Source organism: Salmo salar, chromosome 14 (genome assembly GCF_965601325.2).
Source record: "Salmo salar chromosome 14, fSalSal1, whole genome shotgun sequence".
NCBI classification, from domain to species: domain Eukaryota; kingdom Metazoa; phylum Chordata; class Actinopteri; order Salmoniformes; family Salmonidae; genus Salmo; species Salmo salar.
In genome coordinates this window covers 100,907,967-100,925,886 of record NC_138304.1, presented here as the reverse complement: position 1 = coordinate 100,925,886, position 17,920 = coordinate 100,907,967, and the positions used below count along the sequence as shown (strand labels likewise).

The 17,920-nt window shown below is 40.4% G+C and overlaps 2 protein-coding genes, 1 long non-coding RNA gene and 1 other non-coding gene across 5 annotated transcripts; 1 reads left to right on the top strand and 3 right to left on the bottom strand.

The window, feature by feature from the left end:
* Positions 1-1,308: 1,308 nt before the first annotated feature.
* LOC106570666 (E3 ubiquitin-protein ligase PPP1R11) lies at positions 1,309-5,511 on the top strand. Its single transcript, XM_014143136.3, has 3 exons — positions 1,309-1,625; positions 2,392-2,500; positions 2,609-5,511. The coding sequence occupies exons 1-3, from the start codon at positions 1,548-1,550 to the stop codon at positions 2,773-2,775; spliced, it is 354 nt and encodes a 117-aa protein (XP_013998611.1). The 5' UTR covers positions 1,309-1,547; the 3' UTR covers positions 2,776-5,511.
* A 72-nt stretch (positions 5,512-5,583) lies between these two features.
* LOC106570658 (uncharacterized) lies at positions 5,584-11,020 on the bottom strand. 2 transcript variants are annotated; one of them, XM_014143129.3, is made up of 3 exons: positions 10,355-11,020; positions 8,475-10,128; positions 5,584-7,535 (listed from the first exon to the last, which is right to left on the bottom strand). In XM_014143129.3, the coding sequence occupies exon 2, from the start codon at positions 9,432-9,434 to the stop codon at positions 8,517-8,519; it is 918 nt and encodes a 305-aa protein (XP_013998604.1). In that variant the 5' UTR covers positions 9,435-10,128; positions 10,355-11,020; the 3' UTR covers positions 5,584-7,535; positions 8,475-8,516. The 2 variants fall into 2 exon arrangements, with proteins under 2 accessions (XP_013998604.1, XP_013998605.1); XM_014143130.3 differs by having other exon boundaries at positions 10,618-11,020.
* A 365-nt stretch (positions 11,021-11,385) lies between these two features.
* Positions 11,386-14,980, bottom strand: LOC145860411 (uncharacterized). The gene is made up of 7 exons (XR_014380466.1): positions 14,809-14,980; positions 14,497-14,537; positions 13,130-13,222; positions 12,567-12,640; positions 12,252-12,293; positions 11,822-11,886; positions 11,386-11,655 (listed from the first exon to the last, which is right to left on the bottom strand). It is a non-coding gene; the product is annotated as an uncharacterized LOC145860411 (long non-coding RNA).
* LOC123726929 (small nucleolar RNA Z195/SNORD33/SNORD32 family) lies at positions 12,713-12,795 on the bottom strand. The gene has a single exon (XR_006759039.1). It is a non-coding gene; the product is annotated as a small nucleolar RNA Z195/SNORD33/SNORD32 family (small nucleolar RNA).
* Positions 14,981-17,920: the final 2,940 nt, after the last annotated feature.

Here is a 17,920-nt window from a genome sequence, read left to right as displayed (position 1 = left end):
ATACAAAGGACAATTGTGCTAAGGGCGGGGCTAGGGGGTAAAATATCACATTACACAAGTCTCTTAAGGGACATACAGACACATAATTCTAACAGCTTTTTTGTTAGTAGGTTATTTAATTGTCTTAAAATACAGTTCAATTTATTTTTGTAAGGTAAGAAAATTTGTTGTTTTTTGTTTGTAAATGTACATTTGTGAATATGAAATTTGGCCAAAAGAATAATTAAATTAATTACATAAAATTGTTTCAGCTTATTTCTATCGTAGGTAAAGAATCCAAGCAGTACATCTCTCCACAATAGTGTAAAATCTTCATAAATGTGTTCAATTATAAATCTACTGATGTCTTGCCACAGTTTTCTTACATGAATACAATACCAAAACAGATGCAACACCGTTTCTGGGTGGTCATTACATAAGGTACAATTTCAGTTTATGTTTTCCTTAAACTTCTTCATATAGTGGTTGGCAGGATAATATTTATGAATAATTTTTAACTTCATGTTGGTTTGCAATTATAATGTTGACAAAGTTCCAGTGAAACTTTCTGCTTTTCATCGGCAGGTTTTCTTGTCATGGTCCTTAATTTATAAGCATAATTTTTTTCCACACAGATATTATATATGGAATAATCGGGACATATTGTATAAAAATACCTCTTTGTTTTTAGAATATTGGTTCCGAAATAATATCCTATTGGTGAGCCAACTGGTAAATAATATCCTATTGGTGAGCCAACTGGTAAATGCAGAGGCTCTTTTACTTATAAGGAATTCTTATCACTTTACAAGGTCCCCGTAACACCTAATAATTTAGCAATTGTTTTAGATTGCCATTCCCTCAGGTGTTGCTTTACTATTCAGGAACGTGTCAAGACCTGACCCTCAGAGCCTACCTTCCGTTGACCCTGTTGACTCATCAGTAGGAAAGATTTGTTCCTCTTTTGGTCCATTCAACAACAGAGCGATACGAACCTTGTTTCAGCAGGATGTTGTATCTATACCTTACGTCATGCCTTATTGGAACGGATTTATTGATAATATCTGTTGGACCAAAGTTTGGATGTTGCCACACACAAACCTACTTGTTAACAAAATTAAGGAAGTTTCATTTAAAATTATTCATAGACATGGGATCAAAGTGCCGAAGTGTTAAACATTTTTTGTATATTATAATTATCTTCAGTTCATATTTGTTTGCTTTGTAAATACATTTGGATTAATAAGAGATTTAAAATAAACCGTTCCCTTGATAATTATGTTCGTGTCATTTATTAACTAGCTAGCTACAACAATCGATGTTTCCGGCGAACACGTTTGCGTACGGAGCTACCGGAAGTGGTCCGTCTAGGAATTACTTCCTCCATATAGCCAATATTTTTTATTATTTTCAACAACAAAAAATCTGATACAGCTTCTTGCCGAACATCCAACGACAACGAATCAGTTTAGTGTTGCCGAAACAGGGTGGTTGTTGTTCCTAAAACAACGTTGACGTTTGTTGACGGCTGGCGCGACCTCAATACCGCCAAACTTAACATCATCAGGATGGCGGAGGCGTCAGGTACTTCTAACGAGACGATAACGGAGACCATTCAAGTAGAAACCCCGCCACCGCCTCAGCAGGTAAGCTAGCTATAGAAACCCCAAATAATTAGCTAAGTAGTAGATACAGGAAGATAACGATAAGACTGTTTGGAATCGAGTCCAATATGCATGCAGAGGCCGCAGTGGATTGGAGCAAACTAGCTAGTTATCTAGTTACAATAGCTAAAGTAATCCATTATTAGCTAAAGCCAGCAATTCCATGGTAACGCGGCATTTATGCAGAGTCACACATTTTTCACTTTAAAACGTATACCAAACAAAAGTAATTGATTTCAAAGTTGAACAATAAAAACCGAGCGAAGATTTGAACGTATTTCTTTCTGTTAGTTACCAAACTTTGCATTTGCACAGTTTTTCCAGTAAATGTTTTATTTATTTACTGTGTAACGTTAAATGGTTCAAAGTAGTCATTGTGCATAAAGTTGTATGGTTTATGTTGTCAAACTTTGTACAGTTTGTACAGTTCTTCCTGTAAAATTTTCTGTGCAAATTGTTCAAAATAGTTATTGTGCATAGAGGTCTATGGTTTGTTCAATTTTGAAATTAAAATATCTGAGTCTTGGTGTAATTCCGTTACCATGGAATTTCCCCTTACTAACTAGCTCATACAATCATGGTTCAATGATTTGATCGTAGCTGACAAGTGTAGTACATTACCAGTTGTACCAGCCCATCAACTAACTAGCAAATGTGATGTTGAATGACTACATGACATTGTTGACAAGAGAAACACCATATGCCTGTATGAAGGTGAAGCTTAAAGTCTCCTGTTTGTGTCTCTCAGGAGGGACGTAGCCTGACCATCAAGCTGAGGAAGAGAAAGACTGACAAGAAGGTGGAGTGGTCCAGCGACACAGTGGACAATGAGCATATGGGAAGGAGGTCCTCCAAGTGTGAGTATTTATTTCACAACTCCCTCTGTTTCTAGCTGTTTAGATGCACTTCTCTGTTATGCAATTGTAGGTATTATTGATGACTGAGTATTTCTGACACCTTCACAGGTTGCTGCGTCTACGAGAAACCCAAACAGTTCGGAGAGTCCTCCTCTGAAAGCGAGGGAGATGACGAAGGCTGTGGAAGTGCACACTGCATTCTAGGACATGGGAAAGACGGGCATGGACACAGTGGAGGGGGTGGGGGGAACTCTGGAGGATCACATGCCCATTAATGATTAAGAGTGGAGACTGGGGGTTACGACACATACTGCTACACACACACTCTCATTTAGTTCAGTCACTGCAGTACTGGGAGGAAAAGGGATAGATAAAGATTAAAAGAGAGAGAGAACAAAGGAAAGAAGACAACCTATACACAACCTGTTTGATAAGAAAACGGGGTGCTGTTGAGAGTTCATTGTATATATTACAATCATTTTTCTTTTTATAAAGAGTACTTTTCCTTATTTGTCTAAATACTTGATTTTACTTATGTTGCAGTATCTTAGCCTGTGTGCCAGACAGTCTGTTCCTGCTTGTCAAACAAGGATTTGGAAAGATGACGATGTAACATTGTAGAGAGCTGAAATAGTCTGGTACCCAGACTACTACTAGGGAGCGAGTTCCAAACAACAGCCTATCCAGGGCTCTCCAAACCTGTTCCTGGAGAGCTACCATCCTGTAGGTTTTTGAAGCTGGTTGATAAGCTGAATCAGGTTAGTTACAACTGGGGTTGGAGTGAACCTACAGGAGGGTAGCTCTCCAGGAACAGGGTTGGAGAGCCCTGCCCTATTCACTATATAGGGTCCTGGTCGAAAGTATTGCACTTTAAAGGGAAGAGGCTGCCATTTGTGTTGTAACCTCATATCTTTTATCTCTACTTCAAAGTAATGAGTACTCCATGAATACTTAAACAGCACAGTCTTATTTTATGGACACAATGTTGTACAGACAAACAGTAGTCTATTGGTAACATTTAAAGTTTAGGGGAGTATTTAGGACACTATTTTTAAGGAAAAGCTAGTCTTGTTTTTCTTATTTTCATGTAACGTTGCTGACATGACCTTTTAGTTGAGGAGTGCAGTGAAAATGTGTTGATGCACAATCCTCTCCCTGCCCTTTACAATCCTCAGAAGTGTTGAGTACATTAGTCTCAGCACTTAAAATAACAATAGAATGGATGGCAGATTGCCTTAAATTCTGAGAAGATGTTGTAAAAATGTTATTTTGTATTGATGAGGTTGAGGTGAGAGAATGTCAACATACCAATAATCAGAAGAATCTTAAAAACCTTGCATATGCAACAAATGTATATACAGATTATATACACTGAGCTACAGAAGTATTGGGACAGTGACACATTTTTGTTGTTTTGGCTCTACTCCAGCACTTACAATTTGAAATGACACAATGACTGAGGTGAAAGTGCGGACTTCCAGCTTTAATTAGAAAGTGTTTTCATTCATATCGGGTAAGCTGTTGAGAAATTACAACACTTTTTGTACATATTCCTGCCATTTTAGTGGACCAACCGTATTGGGATAGATTCACTTAAGTGTATTAAAGTAGTACAAAGTTAAGTATTTGGTCCCAAAGTCATAGCACGCAATGACTACATCAAGCTTGTGACTACAAATTTGTTGGATTCATTTGTCGTTTGGTTGTTTGAGATTATTTTGTGCCCAATAGAAATTAATGGTAAATAGTGTATTGTCATTTTGGATTCACTTTTATTGTAAATAATGTTTCTGAACACTTCTACATTAATGTGGATGCTACCATAATTACGGCTAATCCTGAATGAATCGTGAATAATAATACGTGAGAAAATTAGACGCAAATATCATATCCCCTCCGCCCCCCCCCCTAAAAATCCACACTCCTGTTATTGTAAGGGTGAGAGGTTAGCATGTCTTGGGGGTATGATATAAAATGCTAACCTCTCCTGTTATTGTAATGGTGAGAGGTTAGCATGTCTTGGGGGTATGATAGAAAATGCTAACCTCCCCTGTTATTGTAATGGTGAGAGGTTAGCATGTCTTGGGGGTATGACATTTGTGTGTCTGTAACCCTCAAATTAAAGCTGACAGTCTGCACTTTAAGCTCATAGTCTATGCATCATTTTACATCCAAAGTGCTGGAGTACAAAGCCAAAGCAACAGTTATGTCACTGTCCCAATACTTTTGTAGCTCACTGTATATTCTTTAATTCATTAATCCCTCTGAGAATGAATGCACCGGGCCAACATTGGCACTAACTTCAGCTGCATGCTGGTTGGTTAGGAAGAAAAACAATTGCCATTTTAAATCAGTCTTTGTATCATATATATATTTACATCCATTGTACCCATCTGCTGTGATCTGCAGATGAGAGGAGATAAATGCCATTTATTTAGTGCTGCTGTGTACTTTCGGTACTACACTGAACATAAAGTGGGACAAAATGTAGTATACTGCAGTCCAGATCATGCAGTTCAACTGAAAGCATGGGAGAAGGAGAGTTTTTGAATGGATAGGGAGAAGGTGCATGATGAATTTCTGGCCCAAGCTGTGTTCACGAGTGTCTCAACTGACCAAATGTCACAGGCCATTTCCCAATACTCCTCGCATCCTCTCTCCTCGTCTCCTCAAAACCCAATCGGAGGAGACGGTTAGAGGGGTGGGACCTCTGGCTTTCTCATCCAATGGATTTTGAGGAGAGAGGACGTGAGGAGTATGCAATTGAGAAAAGGCCAGTGTCTAGGGCTATATCCTTTGTGGTTCCCAACACGGTAGTACTACTTAAACTGTACTTGATCTGTGACAACATACACTATGTATGATGGACTACATCCAATTTCACCATACGTCACCATTTTCTATTACGGATACACACATACAATGTTCCTGTACTGGTAAAGCACCTTTCTGTACATAAAATACATCATATGAGATCAGATTTAATGTGAATAAAAGATTAAATCACTTTGTCCAAGTGTGTTACATGAGTTGAACTTGAGGTGTATGTCATAGCACAAAGAAAGATTCTTCAAGGCTGCATGGAAATTAGAATATTGGTTTATTATGTTAGTTCTGGACCTCCATCTCCCAACAATCTCTCCTACAACACTGATAGTTCAGGCCATGGGTGTATTCACTAGGAACCATTACATAAGCAAACAGGCCAAAAGGGGGAGACTACCAGAACTAATTTCCATTGCACAATGTTTTTCTACGGTGTGCACTAATGAATAAACCCCTGGATCTCCCATCAACCCCACCTACAAGACCGTTCAGGTTTCCAGGACTGTACCGTAGTTACCTCATCCCACTGTAGGTCAAGACAGAGGGATACTGAATTAGTGGTTTGTAGCCATGGCGACCAGTAGAAATAAGTCAAATGACCAGGACACATCCAGGGATCTGCTCTGATGTTATCAGTGAGGTTATTCTGGTCTCTCTTTGTCCTGCTGCCAAAAGTATGAATCCTATTGACGGAGAGCTCCCAATACCTGACACATGGCCTTGGATGCTTCCCAAATGGCTCCCTATTCCCTACATAGTGCACTACTTTTGACCAGTGCCCATAGGGCTATATAGGAAATAGGGTGCCTTCTAGGATTAACGCACCATATGAGATAATGTCACTCTTCTCATGGCATTTTTTATCTGCAACATTGATCAATGTTTGGCTACTGAACATGGCCATGGTGGATTTTCATGTGATTGTTTTGCTACCTTATTATTTTTGAGAATCAGATTCTCGAGTCATTTTGACAGTGATCCAGCACTTGTCTGGGACATTGCACATTCTCGTTACAAAACAACATCTTTCTTTATAATCAACACATGGAGTAACAAGTCAAAATGTGACAAAAACACACAAGAGATAAAAGGCAGAGAGGAATTGCAGATATGGTGTCACTGTTTAAAGGTCTCATTATCAGTACACAACGAGGGTATCATATAACGTTCTGCATCACTGTGAAGTTTTGATAGCTGTATCTGTTTTGCTACGATACAAAAACGATCTGAAAAAGGCCATTGTAGAAACTAGAACATTCTTCAAAGCTTTCATGATACAGGGGCACTGTGGGTAAAAACCCTCTTCCGCATGCATACTGTAGATTGTGGCTCATGCTGAGGAAGAAAAAAACCTTGCAGGTAGAATTTAGTGTTCCTGAGCTTCACTGTTGGTTTCTATGGGATTGTGCAAAACTTGCTACTGGGTAACTGCACAACCAAGTTTCATATAAACACATGTTCTTTCAAAAAAGGGTTACCATTAAATGTTTCTGGTCTGTAAGTTACCTTTCAATCAGGAACCATATATGTGATAAGACAGAGAAATAAATAAATGTGTTCAATTTGTAGTGTACTATTAACAATATGATTATCATGGAGAAAGACAGGGATAATATACTAAGTCATACTTGTAAAGTTAAACTACCTACACATGCAGTATTATGGCACAGGAAATAAACAGAAAAGGCTAATACACCTTACATCCAAAAAACAAACTGAAAGAAACCTATGAAAAAAAAGGTGCTGGTATCTGTCGAGTAGATATTCAAAAGTTAATGTGAACAAAACAAAAGAATCCCTCTTGCCATGTCTAATAAAACATAATTGTATGAATTTGAGTATCAAAAGAAAAGTACTTTAGGGGGAGGGAAACTCATATGAAAAGGCAGAAGAACAGAACTGAGAGATGACAACAGTGTTATCACTGGGCCTATTTGACCAAGGTTGTAGTGGACGTGCTTTGCCTCAGCTCCAATGAATATCACAGTAGTGAGGTGAAATGTAGCGTAAAGTCCTTCAGCCTCTCCCTCTCCTCATTGCACACAGTGTCAGCTGGGCTCAGCTCTCTTCACGGGACTGTCTATGCATTGATAGGCTGTCGAAACGTAACTTCTCAGTCCCTCCAAGTCAGGGTCTCGAAACAACCCCCTCCCCCCCCACCCACAAACATCCCTCTTCCCTCCAACTTTCCTCCATGTCAAAGGATTTCCTGTGGGAAAAAAGCTAATGATCAGTAAACAGTTTGTGGTTCAGATGCTTTAAAATAGCCTAAAGCTAACCATAACAAAATCATATGGGAAGGTCATTAGGATGACAACAGCAAGAGAAAAACAGGAGATGAAAACAACTTAAACGGTCAGCTTTAAAAGTCTGGGTTGTATTCACTAGGCAGAAAACGGAGGTAAACGTACTGAAAGAGGCAAGGACAACATGACCTTGCCCAAAAATAAACGCTTTTTGTCATGCACTTATGAACAAGACCCTATTACATGGACAAAACCATCACTTTATTCCCGTAGGGCTGTAGTTTGTGGCTATTATAGCAGCACCCCTTCAGGCAAATAAAATCCCATCCTTTCTTCATACATAACTGCTCTCTGTGTAAACTGTAATGACATGTCTTTCCCCAAAGCCATAGATGTATCATTAGTTCAAGCTGGTTTCACACAACTTGGAAAATGTCACAGTTCCTTTTCTCTGGTTGCAAGATTAAAATAGCTCAAAGCAGAGCAGCTTGTGGCAGGCTGTAGATTAAAATAGCTCAAAGCAGAGCAGCTTGTGGCGGGCTGTAGCCTAGCAGTTAAAAGCTTTGGGCCAGTAACCGAAAGGTTGCTGGTTCAAATCCCCGAGCAGACAAGGTAATATGTGCCCTTGAGCAAGGCAAATGACCCTAATTGCTCTGGATAAGTGTCTGCTAAAATGACCCCCAAAAATCAAAAATAAATAAAAAAATTGTAGGAGGTGCAAACATTGCCAACCTAGACAAGAATCTGAGTTTACACTAAAAGCACAATACTTTATTTTTTTTGCATTTCGTTAACTTGAAAACTCACACTTGACATCCCAAGGATTGAAAACTGCGCAGATCAGGACTGTGAGAAAGACCAGAAAATCAAACAGAGAGAAAGAGAAGACTGAAAGAACTTACCAAAACAAACTTTCTTTCAGGGATCATCTTTCCTTTGATGTATTATTTTGTAGTCAGGTACATCTCTGTAACTTCCCCGTCATCTCCCACTTCCTCCTCCTTCTCATCTTCCACCTCCTTCTCCCCTTTCTCTTCCTCCACCTCATCTCCCTCTCCTAAGATCACACACTGCCGGACGCTGACAGAGATGACCAGTGCTTGCACGATGCCGTACACCAGAGCAAACTGTGGAAGATACTCCTGGACCAACCAGAGCAGTCCTGCCATTCCAACAGTGGAGACAAAAAACATGGCCATTCCATGGAGCCACAACTTCAGTCCTCCTTGGACCCCTAGAACCTCCAGGACCAACTTGGCAGGGGGGGACACAGTCCACAGGAAGCCCACCACCAACAGGTCAAACAGGTGGCGAAGGAGGTTGAAGCAGATCTCATAGTGTTCCGGAACTATCTCCCCATTCCAGGCACGTGCAAAGAACCGGAAGGCTGATGAGGAGCTCGGTGTGGGAGAAGGTGGAGGGGTTCCATAGTCAGAATACTCCCCATCGTTGTCAGAGTCCCATCCTCCACCGATACATTTCCTCTGCTTGAGCCCACCAGGTTCAGCTGCTCTTGGCCAGAGGAAGTCGGAGGACGCCAGAACCTTATTCCACCATCTGGAGCCACCATGTTCTCCTTTCCCCTCAGCCACCAGCTTGCCCTCGCCCAGATCTTCAATTTCCAAGGACTGTATTTTCTCCTCACTTGCTTCCCAGTACTCGTCAATCAATGTTGTTTGGTCACCTGCTTGCCTTTTCTGTCCGGTTCCCCAAAACCATTTTGTTAACCCTCCCAAGCCCCAGCTGCCTCTTGTCTGCCCCTCGTCTTTCATGGTTTTGTCGGGTGCTACTTTGCTGCCCCAGGGCCGGTAGGAGACAGCTGGACGCATCCAGCCCCAGACTCTTCCTACTACAGCTGTCATGTCAGCTCCCTTAGTTTAGTGCCCTTAATTCTGTCTGGATTTTACACTAAAAGACTAATGAAGAATGTACTAATGGGTTAAACTGTATATTATTTCTATCAGCTGTAAGATTTTGTTAGAGTATAGTACATTAGATGAATGAGTCAAATTAACTCTCTCCTTGCCAGTAGATATAAACAATAAGAGGGTGTGCACCTCAGGACATGAGACCTGTAGGTGTGTTCAATGTTATATGGAAACCAACAATATGGTCCCTACACAGCGCAACACCAACGCCCAAGGGAAAATTCCAACTTGAGGTACTAGCTACATGTCTTCACCAAATAGACTTTCACCTTGCTTTAGCCAATTTTGCTCTTATAACAGTCAGTGCCATACAAATAAACCATACCAAAATACAACTTGGAGTAATACAAATAGCTTAAAATTGAATCCCTAATCTTTACACTGTAGATGTAAAACTGGCTCTTTTAGTCTATACATAAATATACTTGGCTACAATATTTTCAGGTACTTTCTGAAGAACATGTCCAACCTACTTTACAGGGTAAAGACGTTCTTGTTTAGTGGAGGAACGTAGCAAGCCAATCTTAAATCTGACAATGTGTTTCTCTTGAGTTCCTCAGCCTAAGGATACAGGAAATATCCGTATATCTTCAAATCAAACTGAAGATAGTCTGTTCCACTTCTTGATCTGGGGAGAGATAAAATAGGAGTCAACTCGTTGTTACAACATAGCTAACCAACTTACTAGTTACGATTTTTAACATTAGCCAGCTAAGAGCTAGATAATCTTACAATACAATCCCTGGCAAAAAAAAGTTACATTCATCTAGTTATCTATATTTAACGGTAGTCTTGTTAAATTGTTAGACAGTTGTCACTCGAATCAAGTTGTGAGTTGGAAAAGCAAAACTCACCTTGTCCCCTATGACAGTTAGCGAATCAAGATCCGACAACGTCCACGTAGCTATCAACTTACTGGCAAAAGTAGGTTCATTTGAGTGCCAAACGTAATGAACTGTTATCTAAACGTTGTGGATGCATCCACGTAATCGACTGGCATATTTTACAATGTCGTCCATACGATATTAGCTAGACGTTTAATCCGAAAACAAACAGCCAAACTCGCCGATTATCTGCAGTAATTGATGCTAACTAGTTAGCATACAATAGAACGCACCTGGAACCGGAAATAGCTGGCATACCTCCGAGCCGAGTGAAACCAGCAGAGGAACGATTTCTGTACCAAAGATTTATATAACCCTAGTTAGGTCATGATCCGTCTTTCCACTGGGAGGAAATTAACCATAGCAGGCAGAGTCAAACACGAGCTGGTGAGATCCTAGTGGTGCGTTCTAGCATTTATTTGCATATCACCGTTTAGTAACGCCTAATCTGTGGTGTGCGTGCGCAATAACTCAATTAGGCCATGCACGCCTTCTAAACGCACTAGATGTTTATTTTTTTACTTTGGCAAAAGGTCTACAAAGCCCAGTCCTGTTAGATTCTTGTTTCGGAAATCAAATTGTACGAAGAGCAAATGTGTCATCGATGAGAAAAGTAGCATGATCTTGCCCAAAATTCCACCTCCCATCACCAAATTTGGTAGTGAGTGGAAACGCTAACCGGATGCTTCACATTTACACATCCGGTTATGTGCCATTGTTCTGCATATACCCCAGTGGATGACATGGCCGTTGTCGGCTGTTATTGGTTCTTATTTGCAGTGGCTTAGTCCTACTGCTGGTAATTGATAAACCAAACTTTATGACTAAATTAAAAACACGTTAGATTGCATTTACTATTCATGTGAAACTTCTGCATTGAATGCTTTAGCTTTGGTTAGTAACCTCTTACAGGGGCAACCTTACGAAGAGGTATGGTTGAGTGTTAAATATCACATTACACAATTAGCAAGCCCACCCCCCAGTCAAAAACAGTACAAGGATGCCTATTCATTATTTTTTTATTCAAACACTACAAGCACAAATTGAATGATAAGTGGCAATTGACTTCCAATTATATATCCTTTTTATATCAGCAGTTGTCAAAAAGTCTTCTCCTTTGGTAGGATCGTGTCCAAGAACACATATCACCAACAAAATTCCTTGATTGTCGTCTAGCCAACTTAAATTGGTCCACAGCAAAGTCTAGTCCAATCAACTAAATGCTTACTTTAAGCATTTCACAACTGAAGCTCTTGAAGAAACTCCAAGTCCTATAAAAACAAAAATGTCAGTTAAAACCACATAGGATGATTAGGAACTTATTGCAATTTGTTTATCCTGTGTCAGTGTATTGAAAGAGCTTAATGGTAAATCAGAGACGTAAATGAGTATATTCATCAAAGACACAGCAAGGAAGCAGTCGCCTTCTGTACTGACCGGTCAACATACACAAGTAATCCTGGCGTCCGCAGTCTGGGCAGGGCAAAGCAGCAACACTCAACCTAAAGAAATGGAAAAGCAGCAATTACTCCCTCCATTACAATGTACATATGAAAACATCTAACCAATTGGATTTATCAGCTACTCAGTTGAAACAATATATTAAGGGTAACATCACTTGCAAAACCAACCAATAGCATCTTACCAGTGCAAGTGATCATGTAGTGAATGTTGTCAATATGACAGATTCAAGACTACGTATTGACATGCTCTTGATATTTGACATTTGTGTCTCAGTGCGCTGCGAGAAAGCTTCAGTTTAAATCAGTAACCGAAATAGCAATCATAGACGCTACAGGCATTATCCCATAAAACAATTACACCAAAAACGTGAATTTCACAACATACAAAGTGTGAATGTCCTTACATTTGTTCCAAAGATGTAAACACCCAACAGCCACCTTGTGGCCTGAAAGCAGAGAAATCATGATTACATATTGAAACATGGACATGTACACAGAACCACTATAATATCCACTGTCTCAGATGGTAATGTGAGTTATCATAGTAGTTACTCAAGCAATGTATGTTAAGCAGCATCACCGACAGCTGTAGCAAGTTATATTAACATAGCCAGGTCTACATCATGATGTAAGTACACACGTCAAGTGACAATCCGACTGGATAATGATCAGTCATTAGATGGTACTAATTGATCAGAATAAGTGACTTCATAACTCACCCAGCAGAACTTCCGTCGCCACAATGGCAGCAAGTAGACAAATTAAAATTGCCCCTGCCATCGAGCAGCAGTACCTGGGAAAGTAAGAGCAAGACTTAAGCTATTTGCTACAACCTGAGGTTCAAATGATTCAACAAGGTTGCTTTTATGTCTCAGATGGTAGTGCATGTAAAGTATTCTCATGGTCGTTAAACTCAAATACATTACTGTGGTAAACATCACTGACAAGCAAAAATATGTACTTGGATAAATACATTTAACTACAGTTTAGGGCATTGATTCACAGCCACTGGTACTCTGAGCCACAAAAAGACCTCAATGAAGACTAATTTAATGCATAACACATTTCACATAAAGGGGTAAGAGCCTTCCAAGAAAGTATCCACAATCACTCTAGAAAGTAATGAAAAGCATTAGAATCTAAAGGAACTTGATGGCATGATACCCCTGTATGCATTTCCAGAGCATAGTGACGTGAACTTCATGATAAACTCAGACTAGTCTAGATAATCATTAATGCATACTCTGATAGATCTAACAGGGCTTCTGTGCATTACTCTCACCGATTGGCTGAACACTTGCAGGAGTTGCAGTCTCATTGCGATCCAGCTATTTCTTCCCACAGCACAGAAGACTGGAGACAAACCTCATGGAATCTGAGCATGCAGCGTTAGAGAAAGGAGAACGAGTTAACACATGACATTCTGTAACTGTATAGTGTGAATAGGGGTTATCAGAACCAAAAGCAGTATGTCACATTTTAGCATAGTTTGCAAAACCAATCAATGATTCATTATATTTAACCAATAACTGAGTTGATAGTAAGCCATTCTGATGGCCACTAAGGATGTAAGTAATTTTATTTAACTAGGTTAAGTCAGTTAAGAACAAATTCACATTTACAATGATAGCCTACCCCAGCCAAACCCTAACGATGCAGGGCAAATTGTGCACCACCCTATGGGACCCCTAATCACGACCAGTAAAACAGCCCAGGATCGAACCAGGGTCTGTAGTGATTCCTCTAGGACTGAGATGCAGGAGTGGGTACAATTTGTGTTATGTTCCAAAAAACAAAGCCAACAAACGCATACAATAGTAGCATTAGAAATTCACCTAGCTAACTAGCTGCCTAATAGGTATCAACTCACCAGGTAGTTTACGCTCAATAGACAGACATTTTTTGGGAATAAACGTAGTGAGTGAAAAACGTACCAAATTGGCCCACTCCCTACCCGGCATCTTAGCCTGCCACTATACAACGTTTATTGCGTTGTTAGTCGGCAACCTTGTTATTTAGGACGTTTTTTGAACGTTAGCCAAATAAAACCGACCCAGATGCAGTGTCTTAAACCGCTGCGCCACTCGGGAGTAAGTCATCAGTACTGTCCCGACAAGATAACATGGTTAACCAAATGATTGTTGAGCAAGCTTGGAACATCGTCCTACACATTTACACTTCAGTCCCCCAAGTCCAGAACAGACATGGGGGTGCGCACAGTACTACAAGGAACTCTATTCCACATCAATTAACTGAAGCAAGCAGTAAAATTAAACTTAGATACAAATACAACTTATGGAACATGGGGGACTGAAGAAAACGGAGGGACATAAGTCACATGCATACACATGGATTGCCGAGTTTATTGTAGATAGGTGGTAGTGGCCTGAGGGCACACTAGTGAAATCTGAATCTAGTGTAATGTTAATTTTTATAACTGCCATAATTTAGCTGGACGCCAGGAAGGGGATCCATAATACAAAAACACGTTAAGTGTGGCCTTTAGCATGCAAAATGTACAGAGATTACGACATTAATTACCGAGTAATACACAACCTTTACGGGCGGTACGCATACAACAATGGATCTTACTTCCATGACTGATTTATTTGTCAACCTTATGATGCCACAGAAAAAAATAAAACTCACCATCAAATGATGACTACTGCTTGAAACGCCCGTCCACTTCCCTGAGACAACCAAACATGTATTAGTTCGTTCTCTTTCAACTCAAAGGTAACGTTAGTGAATGATACATCAGAGGGAAGTGTCTCAGTGCACTGTGAAAGAACATCACTGTAAATCAGAGACTCTAGTCTAGTAAATCATCATAAACACTCCAGGCACATTTCATTATTCGTGTGATTTCATTATTCGTGTTAACTTTGCACCTCTTCCGTGCATTCGCACATGGTGTTGCTGCTCGCTAGCTAACGTTGGTAGATAACTATTTAAATTTACCTTGCAAACTTCATGTGACCTGGGCAAACTCTCAGCCACACTCGCCGTCTTTATAAAAAGCATTGCCAACCCATTTGGGTTGTATTTTTCCTGACATAAACGTAATGCGTGTCTTCATCTTTCTCTCATGTGCCTACACCACCTATTAAAGCGTCTTGACTGGAGAGAGGCCTGGTGAACGGGGGCGCGTTCCATTTATACGGCTGGGTCCTTCAAGTTTTACGGCTAGCACATATACTGCCTGTTTTTATATTTTCATTCATACATATCCCATAATGATGTTTAGATACGATATTATAACGTCTATATTTCCACGTTTGTTTTCAGATAAATATTTACAAGGTGATAAACTGGAAAATATAGACAATTTCTGAGATTTCTAAACCTTCCGACAAAATACTTATTATGCGCACTAGGTGGCGTATTTCCCAGTAAATATCCATGACAGGCATACAAACCACACCCTCTGGCGCGCCCACTTTTATAGATATAATGACAAAATACAGGTCTCTCCGCCTTGACAATTTATTTTATTTTTTATTTTATTTCATCTTTATTTAACCAAGTAGGCTAGTTGAGAACAAGTTCTCATTTGCAACTGCGACCTGACCAAGATAAAGCAAAGCAGTTCGACACATACAACAACACAGAGTTACACATGGAATAAACAAACATACAATCAATAATACAGTAGATGAGGTAGATTGGATGGGCTATTTACAGATGAGCTATGTACAGGTGCAGTGATCTGTGAGCTGCTCTGACAGCTGGTGCTTAAAGCTAGTGGGGAGATATGAGTCTTCAGCTTCAGTGATTTTTGCAGTTCGTTCCAGTCATTGGCAGTGAGCTGAGATAAGGCGGGGCTTTACCTAGCAGAGACTTGTAGATGACCTGGAGCCAGTGGGTTTGGCGACGAGTATGAAGCGAAGGCCAGCCAACGAGAGCGTACAGGTCGCAGTGGTGGGTAGTTTATGGGGCCTTGGTGACAAAACGGATGGCACTGTGATAGACTGCATCCAATGGAAGTCAATGGAAGTCGTTGTCCACAAAGCGGCACTAGCTCCCATCTATTCTTTGGATTGGTGGATACATTATTGCCGTGGTGATATCTTGGGGGGGGGGGGGGGGGGGCGCATGCTGGCAAAGCCACTACACAACACTAAACAATACAATACATTCATTGCACTATAACGGTGACAAAGGATGCCCACAAACAGTTAGGGCCTACATAAAGCTGTCCCAACAGCAGAGTCCCAACCATAGTACCAGCGGTCTAAGGCACTGCATTTCAGTGCTAGAGGCATCACTACAGACTCTGGTTCGATTCCAGGCTGTATCATAACTGGCCGTGATTGGGAGTCCCATAGGGCGGCGTACAATTGGCCCAGCGTCGTCCGGGTTAGGGTTTGGCCGGGGTAGGCCGACATTGTAAATAAGGATTTATTCTTAACTGACTTGCCTAGTTAAATAACGGTAAAACAAAAAAATGTATAAATATGGCTGACTTGCTTAAACAAATGTGGTTGGTTTCTACTGACAATTGAGATGTAAAAACTATGGCATAAGGGGACGACAAGCGGATAAGGGGTAATCCATAATTTCGACATGAATGAGCTAGGACGGACGTAGTCAATATAAATATTTGTTCAGCACTTTTGAAATGTACAGTGACAGAATTCAGAACATGGGCCGTTCTTACAGTATTCTCCCTGTACACCAAGTCAGAACCATAAGATAAATAAAGAGGGCGTATAAGCAGACAATGAAAGCTCTTACAATATTCGATGATTACATTTCTCAAAAACAGGTTATAGGCTGCATGTGCACCACAAGTCAGAAGAATAGGCAAAATTAAGAGGTGAAAATAGACCAAATTATTAAAGTGAGGCACATGGGCTACTAACAGCTTACCACACAACATACACTTAGTATTACTTTCTTAGCTACAGTATACATATCTCCCTGGCATATTACATAATTTATGCAGCAGCATACAAGACATTTTTGGATTCACCGTGTCATCAAAGTCTGTAATTCTCTGGATTGATGGTGCTTTCAAGACAACTGGGAACTAAAAAAAAATTGAATCATGATGTCATCAGTGATCTTCATATAGTAGCTCTAGAAAGAGGCGGCAGGTAACCTAGTGGTTTGAGTGTTGGGCCAGTAACCGAAAGGTTGCTAGCACGAATCCCTAAGGTATTGTTAATGTTGCGACAGTTCGTTTCTGGTAACAGAACAAAATAGTCAGCACATAGTAACTTCTGATTTAGCTGTACTTTAATTAATGCAAACACGTGTATGGTAAATGTGTCGTTCGTATACGGTCTCTCTGTGACACCTCGCAGGGCAAAACAGAAGAAGAGGACGACACCTCCTTTGTTCTCTGTTTTATACTGAGAGATATTTCCTGCTCAATGCTGGCCTGTCCGAGGGAGGAGGAGCGTGGTTTAAACTTGCTCCTCCTGTCGTCGGCGTGTAGGCTGATCCCAGCGTCGTGACGCACTTCCTGTTGCCGGTTGTAGTTCTTCTTGTCTTCAACAGTTGATTTACTCGTAGTTCATGTACTTAGCATAGCTTCCCCAGTATATTATAAAGGTTATGCATACCAATAGCCAGTTCAACCCTAACAGTATAAATCTGTCGTTCTGCCCCTGAACAAGGCAGTTAACCTGCTGTTCCTAGGCCGTCATTGTGAATAAGAATTGACTTAAAACTCTCTGAGATAGGCGTCCTACTAGCGGGACAACTTCCGGTGAAAGTGGAGGGCACGCAATTCAAATAAATAATCATAAAAATGATGGATATTAAACATTTAGGTACATACAAGTGTCTTATATTGGTTGAAAGCTTAAATTCTTGTTAATCTAACTGCACTGTCCGATTTACAGTAGCTATTACAGCGAAAGCATGCCATACGATGGTTTGAGGACGGTGCCCCACATCTAAATATCTTTCCACCGGCACAGGTTTCATTGAGCTAGGCTGAAACACCTGCATTTTGGAGCTGCCTTACTCAAGAAAACAAAAAAGAGACCATGTTTATATGTGGCTTTATTAACTCAATGATATAAACAGGCCCTGCCCCGAATGACGGGTAGTCACTGCATTA